This window comes from Talaromyces stipitatus, genomic scaffold, assembly GCF_000003125.1.
Source record: "Talaromyces stipitatus ATCC 10500 scf_1105507295517 genomic scaffold, whole genome shotgun sequence".
Taxonomy (NCBI): domain Eukaryota; kingdom Fungi; phylum Ascomycota; class Eurotiomycetes; order Eurotiales; family Trichocomaceae; genus Talaromyces; species Talaromyces stipitatus.
Genome location: NW_002990121.1, coordinates 316214 through 332695, shown reverse-complemented (window position 1 = coordinate 332695; position 16482 = coordinate 316214). Strand labels below are relative to the sequence as shown.

The 16482-nt window shown below is 41.7% G+C and overlaps 6 protein-coding genes across 6 annotated transcripts, besides 6 other annotated features; 1 reads left to right on the top strand and 5 right to left on the bottom strand.

Moving 5' to 3' along the window:
* Positions 1-833: 833 nt before the first annotated feature.
* TSTA_001330 (uncharacterized protein) lies at positions 834-2011 on the top strand (the record flags this gene model as incomplete). The annotated part of the gene is made up of 3 exons (XM_002487671.1): positions 834-899; positions 1067-1402; positions 1598-2011. 3 exons carry the CDS (start codon positions 834-836, stop codon positions 2009-2011), a joined length of 816 nt encoding a protein of 271 aa, XP_002487716.1.
* Positions 2012-4177: 2166 nt separating this feature from the next.
* Positions 4178-5170: a mobile genetic element.
* Positions 4349-5404, bottom strand: TSTA_001320 (uncharacterized protein; the record flags this gene model as incomplete). The annotated part of the gene is made up of 5 exons (XM_002487670.1): positions 4349-4594; positions 4666-4700; positions 4850-4931; positions 5264-5317; positions 5342-5404. The coding sequence occupies 5 exons, from the start codon at positions 5402-5404 to the stop codon at positions 4349-4351; spliced, it is 480 nt and encodes a 159-aa protein (XP_002487715.1).
* Positions 4409-4912: a mobile genetic element.
* A 399-nt stretch (positions 5405-5803) lies between the features above and the next one.
* Positions 5804-7369: a mobile genetic element.
* TSTA_001310 (gag/polymerase/env polyprotein, putative) lies at positions 6344-8196 on the bottom strand (the record flags this gene model as incomplete). The annotated part of the gene is made up of 4 exons (XM_002487669.1): positions 6344-7076; positions 7251-7473; positions 7578-7596; positions 7786-8196. The coding sequence occupies 4 exons, from the start codon at positions 8194-8196 to the stop codon at positions 6344-6346; spliced, it is 1386 nt and encodes a 461-aa protein (XP_002487714.1).
* A 2830-nt stretch (positions 8197-11026) lies between these two features.
* Positions 11027-12202, bottom strand: TSTA_001300 (uncharacterized protein; the record flags this gene model as incomplete). The annotated part of the gene is made up of 2 exons (XM_002487668.1): positions 11027-11199; positions 11302-12202. 2 exons carry the CDS (start codon positions 12200-12202, stop codon positions 11027-11029), a joined length of 1074 nt encoding a protein of 357 aa, XP_002487713.1.
* Positions 12203-12629: 427 nt separating this feature from the next.
* Positions 12630-12651: a microsatellite.
* Positions 12652-13076: 425 nt separating this feature from the next.
* Positions 13077-14600: a mobile genetic element.
* TSTA_001290 (uncharacterized protein) lies at positions 13356-13799 on the bottom strand (the record flags this gene model as incomplete). The annotated part of the gene is made up of 2 exons (XM_002487667.1): positions 13356-13681; positions 13751-13799. The coding sequence occupies 2 exons, from the start codon at positions 13797-13799 to the stop codon at positions 13356-13358; spliced, it is 375 nt and encodes a 124-aa protein (XP_002487712.1).
* Positions 14601-14756: 156 nt separating the features above from the next.
* TSTA_001280 (uncharacterized protein) lies at positions 14757-15329 on the bottom strand (the record flags this gene model as incomplete). The annotated part of the gene is made up of 2 exons (XM_002487666.1): positions 14757-15233; positions 15267-15329. The coding sequence occupies 2 exons, from the start codon at positions 15327-15329 to the stop codon at positions 14757-14759; spliced, it is 540 nt and encodes a 179-aa protein (XP_002487711.1).
* Positions 15204-16482: part of a mobile genetic element that runs on past the window's edge.

The following is a 16482-nucleotide window of genomic DNA, read 5'->3' as shown; positions in this document are numbered from 1 at the left end:
TATGTAGTATAAGATGATCAGCAAGTCCCCACTATTTAAATTATTAGTTTCAATGGAGAGGTTTATTTAGTAGGGCCAGCCAGATGAAACTATGTTTTATGTTGAGACACGGTGGAGCATTTGATAAAACGAACGCTGTTGCTTGGAGGTGAGTCATAGATCACGTGCATAATAGAGTCTACGATATGCCCAGATTAATGAGATTATTTCAAAGTACCCCACTCGAAAAGACGACGTCTTATATAAGGTTCACGGATCTTATAGCCTAAAAGCTAGCCCGCTCGGCTTTTATTCCCACACTAAGTAGTCAAAAAGAGCGCACTGATCAACTAGAAGTCTGAGATTTGGGATATACTGTACTAGCAGAAAATGACTGTCTTGTTGTCAGTTATAAGAGCTTGGAACTCGCTGTATATATGTAACGCCCACTACTACTAGCCTGTGTGGTTTTACCGCGCTCTCAGGAACCTACTCCTAGGAAGATCATTGTTATAGGTTATCACTTGTTTTGTGTCACTATTCTCAGGAGTATTCCTATCCTATGTAGTCATTCCCAGCACCTTTGCTATTCCAGGAACTTTGTCTTAGGTCTACACCAGTCCTAGGACTTCATTCTAAAGATGTGCTTCCCAGAGTCTATCGTGTAGAGGTAGCCTTTCCTGGTTCTCAGGGGATCGTGGGTAGTTTGTCAGAGGTTGGGCTCAAACATAGGTCTTCTGATCTAAATTCAATTATATCGTAGGACTGATATCCCAGGAGCGTGTTCCTGGGTCCATGTTCCTAGGAACAACTGAATCATAGGTCCCTATGAAACCTGGTAAATGCATTTCAAGATGGTATACAATCTAGGTCGTCCATCTCGTGATCGCGGGTTATGCGGTATTAAGATTCTTTACTCTGTACGATTGGTTAAACAGCATTCTATCTATTCTATTGATGGGAATTCATGCAGGAGCCTGTTTCCTAATTCTGGCAGCGGTAACAATGGTATGAGTGGCACTTTTTCAAAGGCCGCAATATCAGCTCTTCTATCTTGTATGAGATTTAACTGGAATGGATAAATAAGGTCTTCAAAGCTATTGGTTTAGTCTTTAAGAAGAAGACCCATTCTGGACGGTCAGGAGGAGCTCGAGTAGCTGAATTACAGGGTGTGGATGAGAATTCAATTCGCAGAGCAGGCCATTGGAATCAGGATGCTATGAGCAACTGTTATCTTACTGCACTACCTCGAGATTTTCTCCATACGATGGCTGGCTTCAAGCCTGTAGATCTATTACTTGATCTTCCACCTCAACCGCCCCTTGTACAAGCTGGAAAGCAACAGGTTGATACCAATGATCTAGCAGCTCAAGGATTCTTAAAGCTTTTACAGCAGCTTTGTATGGTTCTTCTACAGGATGCGGTATTCCTTTAAATAGAGATGCCATTTTATGCAATGTGGAAGCATCCTCTTTTTTAGCGATCAGATTTTAAGCAATTTGCTCAAGAGCTTCTTCATTCTACTTATACCACTAAAACTCTGTACGAGATACAGCTTCAGCAGAGTATACCAGCTATAGCAGATTGAATCACCAATACTGAGCACAGTCTTTAGCAGACTATGAGCACAAATCAGTTTGAACTACTTGACCATTTCTGTACGATCTCTAGTCAAGTTGATGATCTTATATCTGGCCAAATCTCCTTCACCGTACGAGCCAATGGCCCTGAATCAGGCCTAGAGCAGTCAAATCTTGCTCTAGCCATTGATTCTGTACAGTCAGCTCCAATACAAAGGACTGACCCAGAAGATGAGAAGAATATGATTCAAGAACAGCCTCAACAAGCTTCTCTAGCTGTATTTACACAAATGCCTTCATACAAACTATCTCGTACGATCAAGACCGTACGAGAGCTCTGGGCTGAGTGGACTATAGGCTTGAATGGCCAGCCAGCTGTCCAGGCTCTTGAACAGCAATATGGAGCAAAATGGAGATCTGATTCCAAAGAACGTGTCATGTTTGATACGTAATCCAACGATTTTAATTTTTTTTCTGCAGGTTTAGTGTCAGCCGCTTCTATTCGGTTCCAGTTAGTGATCTCATTTGGGTTTAGTGTGTGATATGTTTCGTGTTGGTTAGATTCCATTTCGTAGGTCTACCTCCATATTCTCCCCCATCTCCGTATCCACGAATTCAGGTCGGCAAGGAGTGCATTCTCTCTGTGGAAGGAGGTATCATCACTATAGTAGGAGGAAGGGTCCGAATTAGACCTTGGGAAGAGAATAGCTTATCGCGAAAATGGACCGCCGAATCTGCTATTCTCGCATCGGATTTCGAAGTCAATTGAGGGGTAGACTACTCAGTGTTCATAAATAGTAGTAGCTTTTTCTCAGTAACACTCTCTCCATCCACAAATCCATACTCATGGCACTGTTGGTTTAGCCGGGTCCTGGATCACGAAGCACAGGATTGCGGCAAGGGCAGTCCAACTGCCCTACGTGGTGAGTCTGGTAATATTGAAGTTATTCCTAATATTACGACTGGTTCCCAAAAGGGAGGAGAAGGATAATTACATGAGTAAAGGGGATATCCCAGGTAGTCGGAACGGAATAACTAATATTCCGGTGTTGATACTCAACACCTGGGGATTCCCGTACACACAGTACTTAATTTTACACCACGCCTATATAGTCTGAATGCTCATATATATATAGACTAGAAACCCAGAGGTAATTGATAATATATGTTGTTCTTAGCGACACTTACTGCTGTGCTATACTGTGCCGCAAGACGTCTTAGGCAAATGCATAACTAGTAGTTGATCGACTTAACAGTTGTACTACTATTAATTAGACTAATGTATGGTGACCCACTAACTTGACTGTGCCGTAAGTTACTAGTTATTTTGGTTAGGCGATGATTTGTTAATCTATTTGTTATAGATTACTCTCACTTAATACTGTACCTATTAGACTGCTGCGATAGGTTGGACTATTTTAAGTCCTGTGCTGTAGGTGAATGCTAGTCGGCGGCGCACTTTTATGACTTACTATTACCAGGATGATTTTTTCACTTATGAATTATCAATAACGACAAAGCAAAAAGTTTATAAGGAATAGATGTGCCCTGATCTTTCCCAAACTAATATCAATAACCAATTCTATTTTGTATTGATACAATCAAGTTAAACACCTTCACAGTGCAAAATGTTTCTTCATAAGATACTCTTGGGCCTTACAGTTCTTCGCTTGGCTGGTACCACGACTGCATCTCCCTTGCCTAATGAGCTCGAAGTCCGCCAGACAGGTATGACACTGACACAATGCTACTTCCTCTTTAATAACCTTGGTACCACTTAGGTTGTTCGGATAGCGCTTTAAAGGCAGCCTTATCACTTGAGGGATTCAATGTAACAACGTTACAAGGGATACGTATAGGGATTCAAGAGGGATCACAAGAATTGAGTATACAAGGTAGGGTATGGAATGTCAATGTACTGAAACCTATCTTTTGCTATCCTGGAGCATCTGCCATCTTTATAGATATACAATGTGTACCAGATCTCCCTTCTCTGAATAGCTCCAGTAGTCAAGGTGCAGTCCAAGGGAGCTGAAACCATCCTCGAACATATAAGCCTTCACCTGGTGTAGCTGAAACTCAACTTGAGACGTATTGGGCGCATTTCTTGGAATAGTTAGACCCTAAAGCCTGCTGGTTGTTATAACTATCCCCCCTTCAAGGGCTTGCGTCCACGCGAGCCATGAAGTACGCATTCGCTAGATCTGGTGTGATCTATATAGTGGGAAAACCAGAGATATCGGACAAAAACCACTATAGTACATCGTCTGGCTTTACGTTTGTTTGCGTTTTTGGGATTTCTCAAATTCTTAAATTAACCTGGGTGCATTCATATCATTCTCTGGTACCTATTGGTTGTATTCCGAAGGCCATCCTGTCCACTTGATCAGGTAGTGAACCTTTCCCTTTATCAGTCGTTTGTTTCAAATTTCTTCCACCTCATATTCCTCAGGATTATTATCCAGTTCTGGCAAAGGCATTATATCCTGCTTCTCCTTAGGATGATATTCTTCGAGCAACTGGATTGGGAACACATCATGAAGCCGTGAGTATTGCTGGGGAAGTGCTAGTCAATATGCCTGAGACCCTATCACTTCTGTGATTTGAAATAGGCCAATAAATCGAGGTTGAAGCTTCTTATTCTTAAGCTTTAGATTCTTTATTGATAATTTCATTAGGCTGCCTCTTTTGAAGGTCTTTGGCGTATGTCGCCTGTTGTAATTTTTGATTTAATATTGCCATACTGTGTTCAGCTGGTCTTGCAGTCCTTATCTGAGTTTATGGAGTTTTTAAATACAATCCTTGGCTGTAGGTATCTCCCTTTCTGGGACATTGTCTGCAATGTCAATGTGGAATTCCGGGTCAAACCTATATAGGGCCTTGAATAGTGATATTCGAAGCGTATAATTCATACTATTGTTGTATGTAAATGTGGCTGTAGGTAGAAGCTTTACCCAATCTATTTGTTCAAGACTGGTAAATGCCCGCAAGTAACCTTCGATGATTCTATTTAAGATCTCTGTCTGACTATTAGTCTGTGGGTGAAAAGCAGTAGATATTCTTCTCTTGATAAAGGAATAGTGGCATATCTCAGCCCAAAACTTACTAGTGATTCTGGAGTCTCTGTCTGATATAATCCCACTGGGACATCCATATCGCAATTCCACTTCTTTGTGGAGTAACTCCGCCATTTCGGCTGCGTCAATTATATCCTAGACTAGTAGGAAGATCGCTATCTTGGTATATCGATCCACAACTGTCAGAATAGCATTATATTTCTCTATCCCTACTTTGGACACTGGCAACTAGGTAATAAAATCTATTGATATCTCCTTCCATGGCCTGCTTGGCTGTGGTAAGGAATCCAATTACCTATAGGGTTTATGTTTTAGAGTGGTATTTCCTTGATAGACTGGACACATCTGTACGTATTCCTTGACGTCTTGTCTTATGCCCTCCCATTTGAACTTCTGCTGCAAGAGTTCTAATATCTTTTGGATTCCCTAATGCCTGGTAGATGGTTTGTCATGGTGTAATCTTAGGATCTCGTGCACTAGACTTCTTTGGTTAGGGATTAATATCTGGCCCTTGTACAGCAATACTCCGTCACTTGTACAGCCATATTGCAGTCTTGTAGAGTCTCCTTCGCTGAGGTCCTTATCTACCTGCATACAGAAGGGATCCTCCTTCTAGGTAGCTGCTACCAACTGCTGCAGGCCCTCTGAGGGTTCCTGCCGTGGTGCTTCATTCAGGACTGCCTGCCGAGCCCTTTAGCGTGTGACCTTCTGAGTCAACATACACTGAATGAGGTAATCAGCCTCAACCCCATTTCCCTGGGGTGTCATAGAGGGTCCCAATGGGCCTAGACGCACTGTCCCCCTCTGCCATTTAGATTCCTGTCTTCCTAACTCACTGTTATATACACAGGTTTCTGTTAGCACTTATCATCCCAACTCACTGTTATATTTATAAGCCTGGCCTTGCACCTGTCATCCTAACTCACTGTTGTATACACAGGTGACTACATCTTATGGCTTTTCACTTGCCTGCGTTGACTTCTTGCCAACCTTACAGGTCTTCTCTTCCTCACTTCCTTGAGAATTTCTATCATCATGGGATTACATCACCCTCCAACGATAGCTTGTGTGGATTTGTTATACGCGAGCAATCTTTGCCCCTAGCATTATTAACAACCCTAAGGATGAGTCTTCTAGATCATTCTTCTGATTTTATCTTAAGTAGTCTGGTCTTCGTGATAGTACATCTGCCAGATTTGTCGATCCTGACCGCCATTTAATCATGAAATTGTATGGTGTAAGGTAATAGCACCATTGTGTTTGACAACCATTTAGCCTAGACTACTTTATAAAAGTCTGTAAATTATGATGGTCTATTAGTACCTCTACTGGGTACTTACTACCCTCCAGGTAGTGTCTTCAATGCTTAAAAGCTTCTATAATTACTAGCATTTCTTGGTCTGGTGTCCCATAGTTCAGTTCTAGACCCTTGAACTATCTAGAATAGAAGGCAATAGGGTGTCATCGTCCTTTAAATAACTATAATAGTATTCTACTAAGCGCATACTTGGATGCATCAGTCTTCAACCACGTTAGAAGATCTAGATTAAAATGTCACAGTAACGGTGCAGTTTCGAAAGCACTCAATAGTTTAAGGAATACCTCCTACTGAGTGTTACCCCATTCCTTGTGGAAATCACTAGTTTTCTTATTATCTTTACTGCCCTTCATTAGGCTTGTAAGTGGCCTGGCGATACGCGAATACCCTTAGATGAACCTTCTGTAGAAGTTACAGAACCCAAGGAACACTTGAATATCCTGGTACAACCCTGGTGGATGTTCCTTCCACTCACTAATTATTTGGACTCTTTCTAGATCCATCTTAACTCCCTGGTCATTGATAATAAAGCCTAAGAACTCTATTTTATTCTGATAGAACTGGCACTTCGAGGGTTTTGCATATAGTTCGGCTGTTTGTAGCCGTTCACATATGAGTCTCAAATGCTCTGTATGCTCTTCCTTCGTCTTAGAGAAGATTAGGATATCGTCTAGATATATGATGTAAAAGTCGTCAACCAACCCTCTTAGGGCCTGGTTGATGTAACCTTGGAATGCCGCTGGTGCATTTGTCAGCCCAAATAGCATCACCAAGTACTTATAGTGGCCATAGCGCGTGCGGAATGCTGTCTTCCACTTGTCTCCTGGCCGGATTCTAATGTGATAGTACGCATCCTTCAAATTAATCTTACTAAACACTTTCGCGCCATTTATATAGTCCAGTATTTCGCCCATCAATGGCAACAGGTATCGGTTCTTAATGGTGACTTTGTTAAGGCCTCGATAATCAACACAGAGTCTCAGTGTACCGTCCTTCTTTGGTACGAATAGGATCGGTGATGCAGCTGGACTTTTAGATGGTCTAATGAAGCCCTTTTTGAGGTTCTCTTGGAGGTAGTATTGTAGGACTTCTAGTTCCGCCCGTGACAATGGGTAGAGCAGACTATATAATAGTTCTTATCCTTCCTGGATCTTAATAGCTAGGTCAACCCCTTCACGGTTTGATGCTAGTTTTTCCGCATTCTGAGGAGAGAAGATGTTAGCATATTCCTTTAAATCGCTTGGTAGACTATCCTTGCTGTCTATATCACTGGTCTTATCGAATAGTGGATTGTACTCTATAAGTGCGTATATCTTCGGCCCTTTTATCAGTTGCTTCCGGAATGCCTTCGCTGATTCAACCCTAACATAGTACTCAATGAAATCATTGCCAGCAGGCAAGCGGAACTGCCATTGATTGCCACCAGCTTCCTTTGCTCGTAAGGAGATATCAATTCCAATCTCACCCAATGTTTGTTCTTCAAGGAGTAGTGGAGCGTCCTCTAGAGCTCTATCAACAGCTAGGAAGGGTCTTCAATAGGAACGAGTAACTCCTTGATGGTTAGTCATACTCTATGTGGCCCAGTAAGCCTCTTTCGCTTCGTGCTGTATATTTCTAGCTGACTGCCATAGCTTGGGGTACCCTTTAATATATAGCTTCAAGCCTTGCCGTTTTGCAAAGTCGATACCAATCATGTCAATTTTAGCACACGTGTCTAGTGCGATCTCTATGTTCTCTGGATTGCCATCCAGGATGCTCAATTGGCTATAGCACGTAGGTAATCCCCTGTACACATTTATGGCTCTCCTTCAGGACTGGAAGGGAGCCTTACTCGTTTTTCCGATGAGTCTAAAAGGTCCCATGTCTGCTTAGCCATTCGCTCATGACCTTTCTTTCGGCTGGCTGTTTTGACAATATAAACACTCAGTTTCTTCTTCTCAGTGTCTCTCTTATTGTCCTTCTTATGGTAGTTAGCAAGGTGCTCGGTGCTACCACAAGTGAAGCAAATTCGCTCTCCTTTCTCATTCTTGCCAGTAGCGAATTCCTTAGGACCCTTTAAGGTCCCTGTTTTATTTGAAGTCTTGTTCTTATTCTTGCTCTCTATTTTAGAAGCATGCTTTGATAGATTAGGCTGTTTGGTTGTGTGATCAGTCTTGGTTTCTGGCTTCTTGAAGTCCTTTTTCCTAGGGTCCTTTTTATTATGTTTGATTTCCTCCCATATATGTGTAGTAAGGGATAACATTGCTTGTCGTGTCTGAGGTAATAGATTAATTCCACTGAGTCGGATTGCACGTTATAAACTTGGTCGTAATCAACTGAAGAATTCCATTGCCTATGTTCATTTATTTTTTGGTTCCATTTCTCTCTCAAGGCTTGTGAAATAAGTATTAAAAGTCCAAGGGGTTTAATCAAATCTCTGTCTGGCTTTACTCTACTTAATCTGTGTTTTGATTTCGTCGTTTTCTTGGTCCTGAATAGTAGAGTCGAGCCAGGTGCTAAAGGCTTCCTAATTATATTTATTGTTAGAAGCCGTGCGGATGTGGTTATTCCACATTATTTTGTAATCTTCATGAAGGTGAATCAGTGTCTTAATTACTTTAGTTCAGTTATTATCATATTTATATAGGGATACATTGAAAGCTCGCTAGATCTTAATCTTCCAGTTGCTCCAGGCTTTAAGGGTTACACCTATCTTGAGTTCTTTGATGCTGTTGTATTTAAGGTTATGATTGGCTCGTTGTTTACGTGGTCTGTCGTCCTCATTGTCGGTGCTTTTGTTAGCTTATTTTCCTATATGAGCTTTCACGAGTACCCAAATCCTATCAGTAAGGACTCGAAGTTGTTCGGTAGAAAGTAGTCAATTATCTATAATCTCTTACATTTCGTAGAGTCCCATTGGCTGGCGGATGTCCACTTTATCATACTGGTTTTTAGTATTGTCGCTGGATTTGGTTGGCCTCTGAGTAGGACCAACGCCCATTCTATTATCCTGTTGGTCATTCTAGCTGTCCAAAGACCCTGAACAAGCAATTCTCCTTGTAGATACTGCCATTGTGATTGGTCTTAAAGGATAGAGGTTTCAGAGTTGTAACAATGTTACAAGGGATATGTATAGGGATTCAAGAGGGATCACAAGAATTGAGTATACAAGGTAGGGTATGGAATGTCAATGTACTGAAACCTATCTTTTGCTATCCTGGAGCATCTGCCATCTTTATAGATATACAATGTGTACCAGATCTCCCTTCTCTGAATAGCTCCAGTAGTCAAGGTGCAGTCCAAGGGAGCTGAAACCATCCTCGAACATATAAGCCTTCACCTGGTGTAGCTGAAACTCAACTTGAGACGTATTGGGCGCATTTCTTGGAATAGTTAGACCCTAAAGCCTGCTGGTTGTTACATTCAACGGCACTAATTCCTCGGGTATCGAAAAACGTGAGGCAGACACGGTAATTCCAGGTGTAAGTGTCATAATTATACTTTCAAGGTGCTTTACTAAGCACTGGACTAGTACTGCTCAGCTGGAAGCGCACAGTGGTGCTATTACTGCTATTACGGCTCAATCGAGCAAACAAAATGTTCTATCTACCATCAAGTAAGTAATGCAACTCTATAAACTAGACTACTCTCACGCTAACATTCTTAGTGTACTTCGACGTCAAATGAATGCTACTACTCAGATGCGAATCATATAGCTGTTTGTTCTTAGTAAGGTGCTATGGAGTGTTACGGAGATCCACGTTATATGTTTACCCCTCGCTCAACACTGAAAGAATTGATAATATTAGATAGCGCGGTACATAGTATGAATATTGTATATTTGTATTTAATATAACTATTTTACTGTCAAGTAGTATGCCAGATACATCTTGATCAAACAATAAAAATTACGCGCCGCATGCATCCTATATGCATTGATCAGACGTCTTTCTCCTCGCCATCTATTATTATTGTTGATACAGGGAATTAATTCCTTCTGATTAAAATACCCGCAAAACTATGGAATTAATGAAAAACTCTACCCAAGGATATGGTGAAATGACAAAGATAGTATAGCATTGATACAGTGAGTTTCGAAAATGAACTTGGATCCACCTTAGCTATAAATAGAGATGCGTCGAGATATGTTGGAAGGGTTGGATCTTGTATAGGTTACAATCAGTAAAAGAATCTAGAACAATATATAGGATTACTAGTCAAGCTAAATGTTCATACGTTGTTACGCCCACCCGCCTGCTCGCCAGCTTTCTGTGGAAAACCTGCTCTATACTATTTACTGGTCAACGTATTAGTATGCCATCAATTTGAAAAAGAAATGCACAAGACTCTGTATAATTAGAGGGTTGTATCCAATTAGCCACTCTCCATTTTTTTTCTCTTTTTCTTTTTATATTAAGAAAAAAGGGAAATTTCGAAGTCTTTTAAGGACTTTAAAGGTCCATCAAGTACCTCGTACAACTCTCACTCTCACCATCAAAGATCCATGGAATCGTTTCCGTAATACGTATTTATCAACCATCAAACTAGCTGGTGCTCATCAGATGTACAGGAAGCGCAATCTCATGACTGCAGTAGCAATCGAGACACTATCGAGCTTTCTACTCTCAGCATTCCAGCGCTTTCAGGATTTTAATCAGACATTCACGCGGGATTATCTGTTATCCATCTCAGGACCAAAGGTTTTCGTAGCCACAGGGCGACGGGCCTGCACGAAAAGGAACTAAAGGCAAAGGTCGACGTCAGGCCCCTAGGCGATGCATAAAGTTGGCCCCGTAGGAAAGGTGATGAGGACTGTAACCAGAGCTATAAGGATACTAATCGTGGTAGTAACTGCAAACGCTAGTGTAAATTGAAATTCTGAATCAAGGTACTAGTGTGGTAATCTTCATAAGTATTTGACTAGATAGAGCTGATTTATAGTTATCCCCTTGCTATGCAATCTAATAGGCTACGGCATATCAATCAATGAGACATATATATCACACGATATAGAATCCAATTGTGTAACGAGAGGTCACGGTAAATAAAATAATCCATTCATCCATCGGAGTGTATGAATCGCTTATCAAATCTCAACAGACGCTGTCTAAGATAGTAAACCACCGTGACATTTCTATTTCTTTGATCTCCTGTGGATTTGATGCGAGAACATGCGCCTCTTCGCTCAGCCACTGATCGAAAACAAGTTGTAGATACACCTGATCTGACTCACCGACCTTTCCCTCACGATGACCTTCCGATACTTCTGTATTAATAAATCCTGTCAGCCATGCATGATTATTATTCTGGTCAATAATGATATCAAATGGACTTATATCAACACCAAGAGTAGAAACTCCATGCTGACGAAGTTCTTTTATCACTTGGGAAACCTGTTGCCGCCACTTGGCATGATTCGACTCATTTTGTGCGGTAATATGGCGGTAGACACCTAGTCTGTAGTTTATAAGACGGAATCCATCAATCCATTCGAGAAGAATTCCTGCAATCTGTTTTCCGTCTTCCCTCTGTATGTCAGCGTCAGGACGGCCGCTATAGGATAGGATTCCAAGCATCTTCGGGATGCGTGCGCTATCATCACTGCGTCTAATCTGCAGAGAGTGTAGGAGGAAATAAGAGGCAATAGACTGGTGAGACTCATTCACATCATTGACATAACCGGGTCCCTCCTGTCTACGCGTTGAAATTCTACTGGGAATGAAGAAAGCCACCGTTCCGTCAGACAGACGAACTTTTTGAGGAGCATTTTTTAAATCCATCCCGTGATCCAGAGGGGATGCCTCATGACAGTCATATATCGGTATATCATCCGGCACGTTGAACGTGTTCCATGCCGCAGGTTGCATCTCATATGCGCATGCGCTAGTTGGACCATGGACTACCCGCGGAATCACGCCGGATTTTGGAGCTCCATACAACCTGAGAGTATACGATTTGCAGTAGAAATAATCGTGGAGACTGGTCCAGTACGGGATATTCGGTGCCAACACCTGCAAAATTTCCATGCAGTGTGAAATAATTAGATCGCAGAGCTCACTCCAGAGACCCGCACGTAATAAAATCGGATCTTGTTTGAGAAGGGGCTTCCATTGCTGCTCAAAATCCGTTCCCCTCACGTCATCTTCATAAACTCCGAGCTTGAAATGTACGCCGTTTCTCCAAAATTGTATCTCACTCATGCCGGGGTTGTCGTTAGTCATACCAAAACGAATGATGTGTGGTGTATCAAAATGTCGAATAGCAGACATTGTTGGTATCAGTTTGTTGACTTCAATGGCTTAAAGTGGTTAATTATAGGATATTGAAGGTTATTAATATGAACTTAAGAGAAAATTCCGGATTGCAATTATATATACTTCACACGATTGCTGAGGTGGTTGATTTATTAATATAAATCGTGGTGGTAAGGTGATAAATTATTATTATCTGACACCAAAGCGGGCCACGTCACCGAGCGGGGCCACTGTATAGGGGATCTCTTCTACTGAAGCCCTTTACCAAATTAGAGGACCACAATTTGTATAGTTAGCTAAGTTAACTAGCGTCCAGTTCTCTGTCATTAGTTACAAAGTCTAGTTACCACCATGATCCACCAACCGAGGATATCCCGTGTGCGTCGAGACACGTGAAGATAGGTTGAATCACACACACGTTCCAGTTCCACTTATCCACGAATAGTAGTAGTAGTAGTAGTAGTGTCGGATTGGTCGGTTTATTCCAGGCCAATCCTGAAGAGTGTTTTACTAGGATCAAAGAAAAGAAGTGACTAGCAAGATTGTATGTATTGAGTTCTGTGTCTGTCTTTCAAGTTTTTAAAGCCGGGTCCTTTATAGACACCTTTGGCGGGGTGATTTGTGAGCTATCAGAAGGGGTAAATATTGGGCTGAAATCTAGGTGCCCAGATATATGCCTAAAGGTGCCTTTTAGACCTGTAAGATTGAACAGTCGATCTTTCTGCCTTATTTGAAAGCCGGATTATCTGACACACCCCCTCAGCTGCAGAAAGCAACTGCTTGCAAAGCTGGAATAGCTTCATAAGTTGTCGGGCACGTCATTAAGAGAAAGTAATTCTTCGATATCTGGGTTCTCCATATCCTTTTGCTGGGGAGTGAGATAGCTGTCGATATCCTCTACTCTGATTTGATTGAGGAACTTTTAGTGTTCCTGTTTGCTGAGTGCCTTGGTCAGGCCGTTGGCAATCATATCTTTTGTGGGCATGTAGTGCACTTGGATGTCTCCCTTCTGCACCTCTTGTCATACCTAGTGATTATGAATATTAACATGTCGGAGCTTTGTACGCAGTCGCGGAGCGTCCTTCTCCAGCAATCCTAGAGTTTGCTGGTTATCGTAGAAAATGTGAAGAGTAGGTGTTCTAAAATGTATCTCCAACTCCAGAAGCAATCAAAGGACATATTTGTCTTCTTTCACCCCCTGAGCGAGAGCTAATAGTTCAGCTTTAGTGGTTAACGTTGTTACCGTATCCTGCTTATTCGCTTGCCATCCTATTATTCCACTAAAAAGTGTCATAATGTATGCTTGCGAGCTCTTACGGTCAAGTGTATTATCTGCAAAGGAGGCGTCTGTTAATACTGAATAATCTTCACCTCCTCCAAGCCTCAAGGCATACGCACGATGACGTTCAAGGTAGCATAAAATCTTGTCAGCAGCTTGATGGTGCTTTAGTCTGGGATTTGATAAGAACTGTGAAAGCCGTGAGACGGCAAAAGCTATGTCAGGTCAAGTGCTTACTGCCACGTACATGATTAAGCCAACTTTTTATTAATATTAATAGTTACTTTTGTAGGTGGCTGTTCCTTCGTATAGGAGTAATTCTTCTCGAGCCATTGGTGTGTCGTTAGTTTGTCGAGTGTTGGCTAACTTCGCAATTTTATTGATATAGGTGGCTTGACTAAGCCAGATCACCTTATTACTTTGATCCTATATAACTTTTATACCTAGAAACCACTCCAGGTCTCCTCCTCCGGATATTTTGTATTTGGCACGAAGTTGGTTCATGACTGAGTCAGCTTCTGATTGGTAGCTCTTCTTATATGCGATAACAATATTGTCTACATAAAAGAACAGTATGATCCCAGATTTTAACATGTAACATGGTTCGTGAGGCACTGTTTTAAAACCTAACTCTACAAGGGTGCTGGTAAGTTTCTTTTGCCATAGGAGTGATGATCTACGCAATCTGTAAAGAGCCTTGTTCAGTCGATATATTTTTCTAGACTCACAATATCCAGGAGCTATTCTCATAAAGATCTCTTCATCTAGTATGGCATTAATGAAGGCATTGACAGTGTTATATTGCTTGAGTTCCAGATTGAAGCGCGCAGCAATAGCCATAAATGTTCTAAAAGATCTTGCAGCAAGAGTAGCAGTATATATGTCCCTTGTATCATCTCTTTTCTCTTGATCATCTCTTACCACAAGTCGTGCCTTGCACTTGACTAGACGACCTTTCTTGTCCTACTTATAGACATATACCCACATATAATTGAGAATCTGCTTTTCTTTTACCTTACCGATAGGCATCATTGTCCAAGAGCCAGATAGATCGTGACTTTTAAGGTGATCTCTCTCAGTCTCCTTAAATAACCAACCTAAAGGATGTTTTTCTACTTCACGGTGACTCTTAGGAGTAGGCGGTAGGTCGCGGACTAGAACTGACTGAAGTCGATGTCCTGACCTTAGACGTTGTTGGAGGCTCATGTGATCAAATTTGACTATGTTCACCTTATACTGACGATGTTGTGTGCCTGCTAGAAAAGCAAACCTCCAAGGATTAAGCTCTTCTCATTGCGTAGTCAAAGCAGCGGCGATGGTTTTAACAGGAGCCTCTCTGAAGCCTACCCCGTTCTTCTCAAGCGACCCTCTGGGTCCGTCCTCAAGGATATGCCTGCCATAAGCCTCTCTGAGACCTACCATGGAGTCACGCAGATTGGGCAACCCTCTGGGCCTGTCCCCAAACTTAGCACGTGATCCTCTGGACCTGACCATGTCTACACCATCAAGAGCCCCTCTGGGACCTTCCTTGGTGGTTGCTTCCTGAACGAGCGACCCTCTGGGCCTGACCCCGCCAGTTGACATTCCAGCTGCGTGCTTAGAGCTCTGACGGAGGTTGAGGTCATTTTTATAGACAATAGTTATGCTAGCTGTCAACAGTGCGCTCAGAGGCGTATCTGGAGGTATAGGATAAGCATATTTATTAATCCCCTCTAACAATCCTTCTCCTAGCGTCAGAGATGGGCCGCTTGGATAGTCCGAATCAAGCTAACTTAAATCTTCAAATCTAGAACTAGTCACCAAGCCTGTTGTTGTCGTACGCTCATTGTTGTGCCTATTTCTATCAAACACCAAATCCTCCATCTCATCTCTAAAGTTAGCATTATCTTCGACTTCATCTGACTGTACTCAGATATCTATCTTGTTTAGTAAGATTGTCAGTTCTTTAATAGACATATGAAGGAGATCATCCTTGATATCTTGGATATCTCCACTGAAGACTTCATTCTTATTAAAAATAATATCCCTTGCTCGCACAATCCTCCCTGTCGAAGGATTCCAAATCCTATAAACATTTGTTGAGTTATATCCAACGAGATAGCCTACCCATGCTCGCGGATTGAAGTGTTGAAGTTGATTTTTCTTGAGTTGATACTCCGATGTGAGGGCATATACTTTACAGCCATATACCTTCAGGTGAGCAAGCTAAGATTTCTGATCTTATATGTAAATTCTATTTTGCAAAGTAACATAAGTATGGAACCTATTGTATAGCGTTTTCCAGTTGTACATGAACTTTGGGGTACGGTTGTAAAGATAGATTGAGACTCAGTATATTTCTGACTATAAATCTGTAGGTAACTTTGCACTATTTCTCATAGCCCTAGCCTTATCCTTGATGACACCCCCTGAGTGCTCAGCAGCACTGTTTTGTCCTTGATTATTTACTGTTGAGGGCTTGATAGTAATATGTTTGGTAATCAGCCACTCCTTTACCTTAGGTTGGTATAAGAATATCTCATTATCTATCTCAATCTTGATTGGACTAACATCATGGTGCTTTTTCAGATATTTAAAGAACCATTTCAGAGTTTCTAAGATCTCCACGCTTTTGTGCGATGTTATATAAAAGTCCTAGATAAAACTGCTAAATCGATCGGTTATAAACATCAATGTCTTTTCTCTATTCATTGAGCTTTTCTGAAAGTCATGAAAATTAATCGCTAGATGCATGCCAGGTCGTTCTATAATATTTCTTTCTTCTCGTCGTATAATTCGTCTGGCTTTTGCCCTTCCATAGGCTTCGCACTGTACAGTGGTAGGACCTTTGGATAGGCCAGTCACTCTTACACCTTTTGTCGTTGTGGTAAGGTGTTCAATAGCTTGGGGTCTAGGATGGCCAAGGCGAGCATGCCATCTCTTAGCGTCAGCTTTTCATTCTTTTCTGACTATTCATGAATTGAAGCGGTGCCGTCATATCATAAAGGTCATTTTTACGAGAGGATAGTCGTTAACG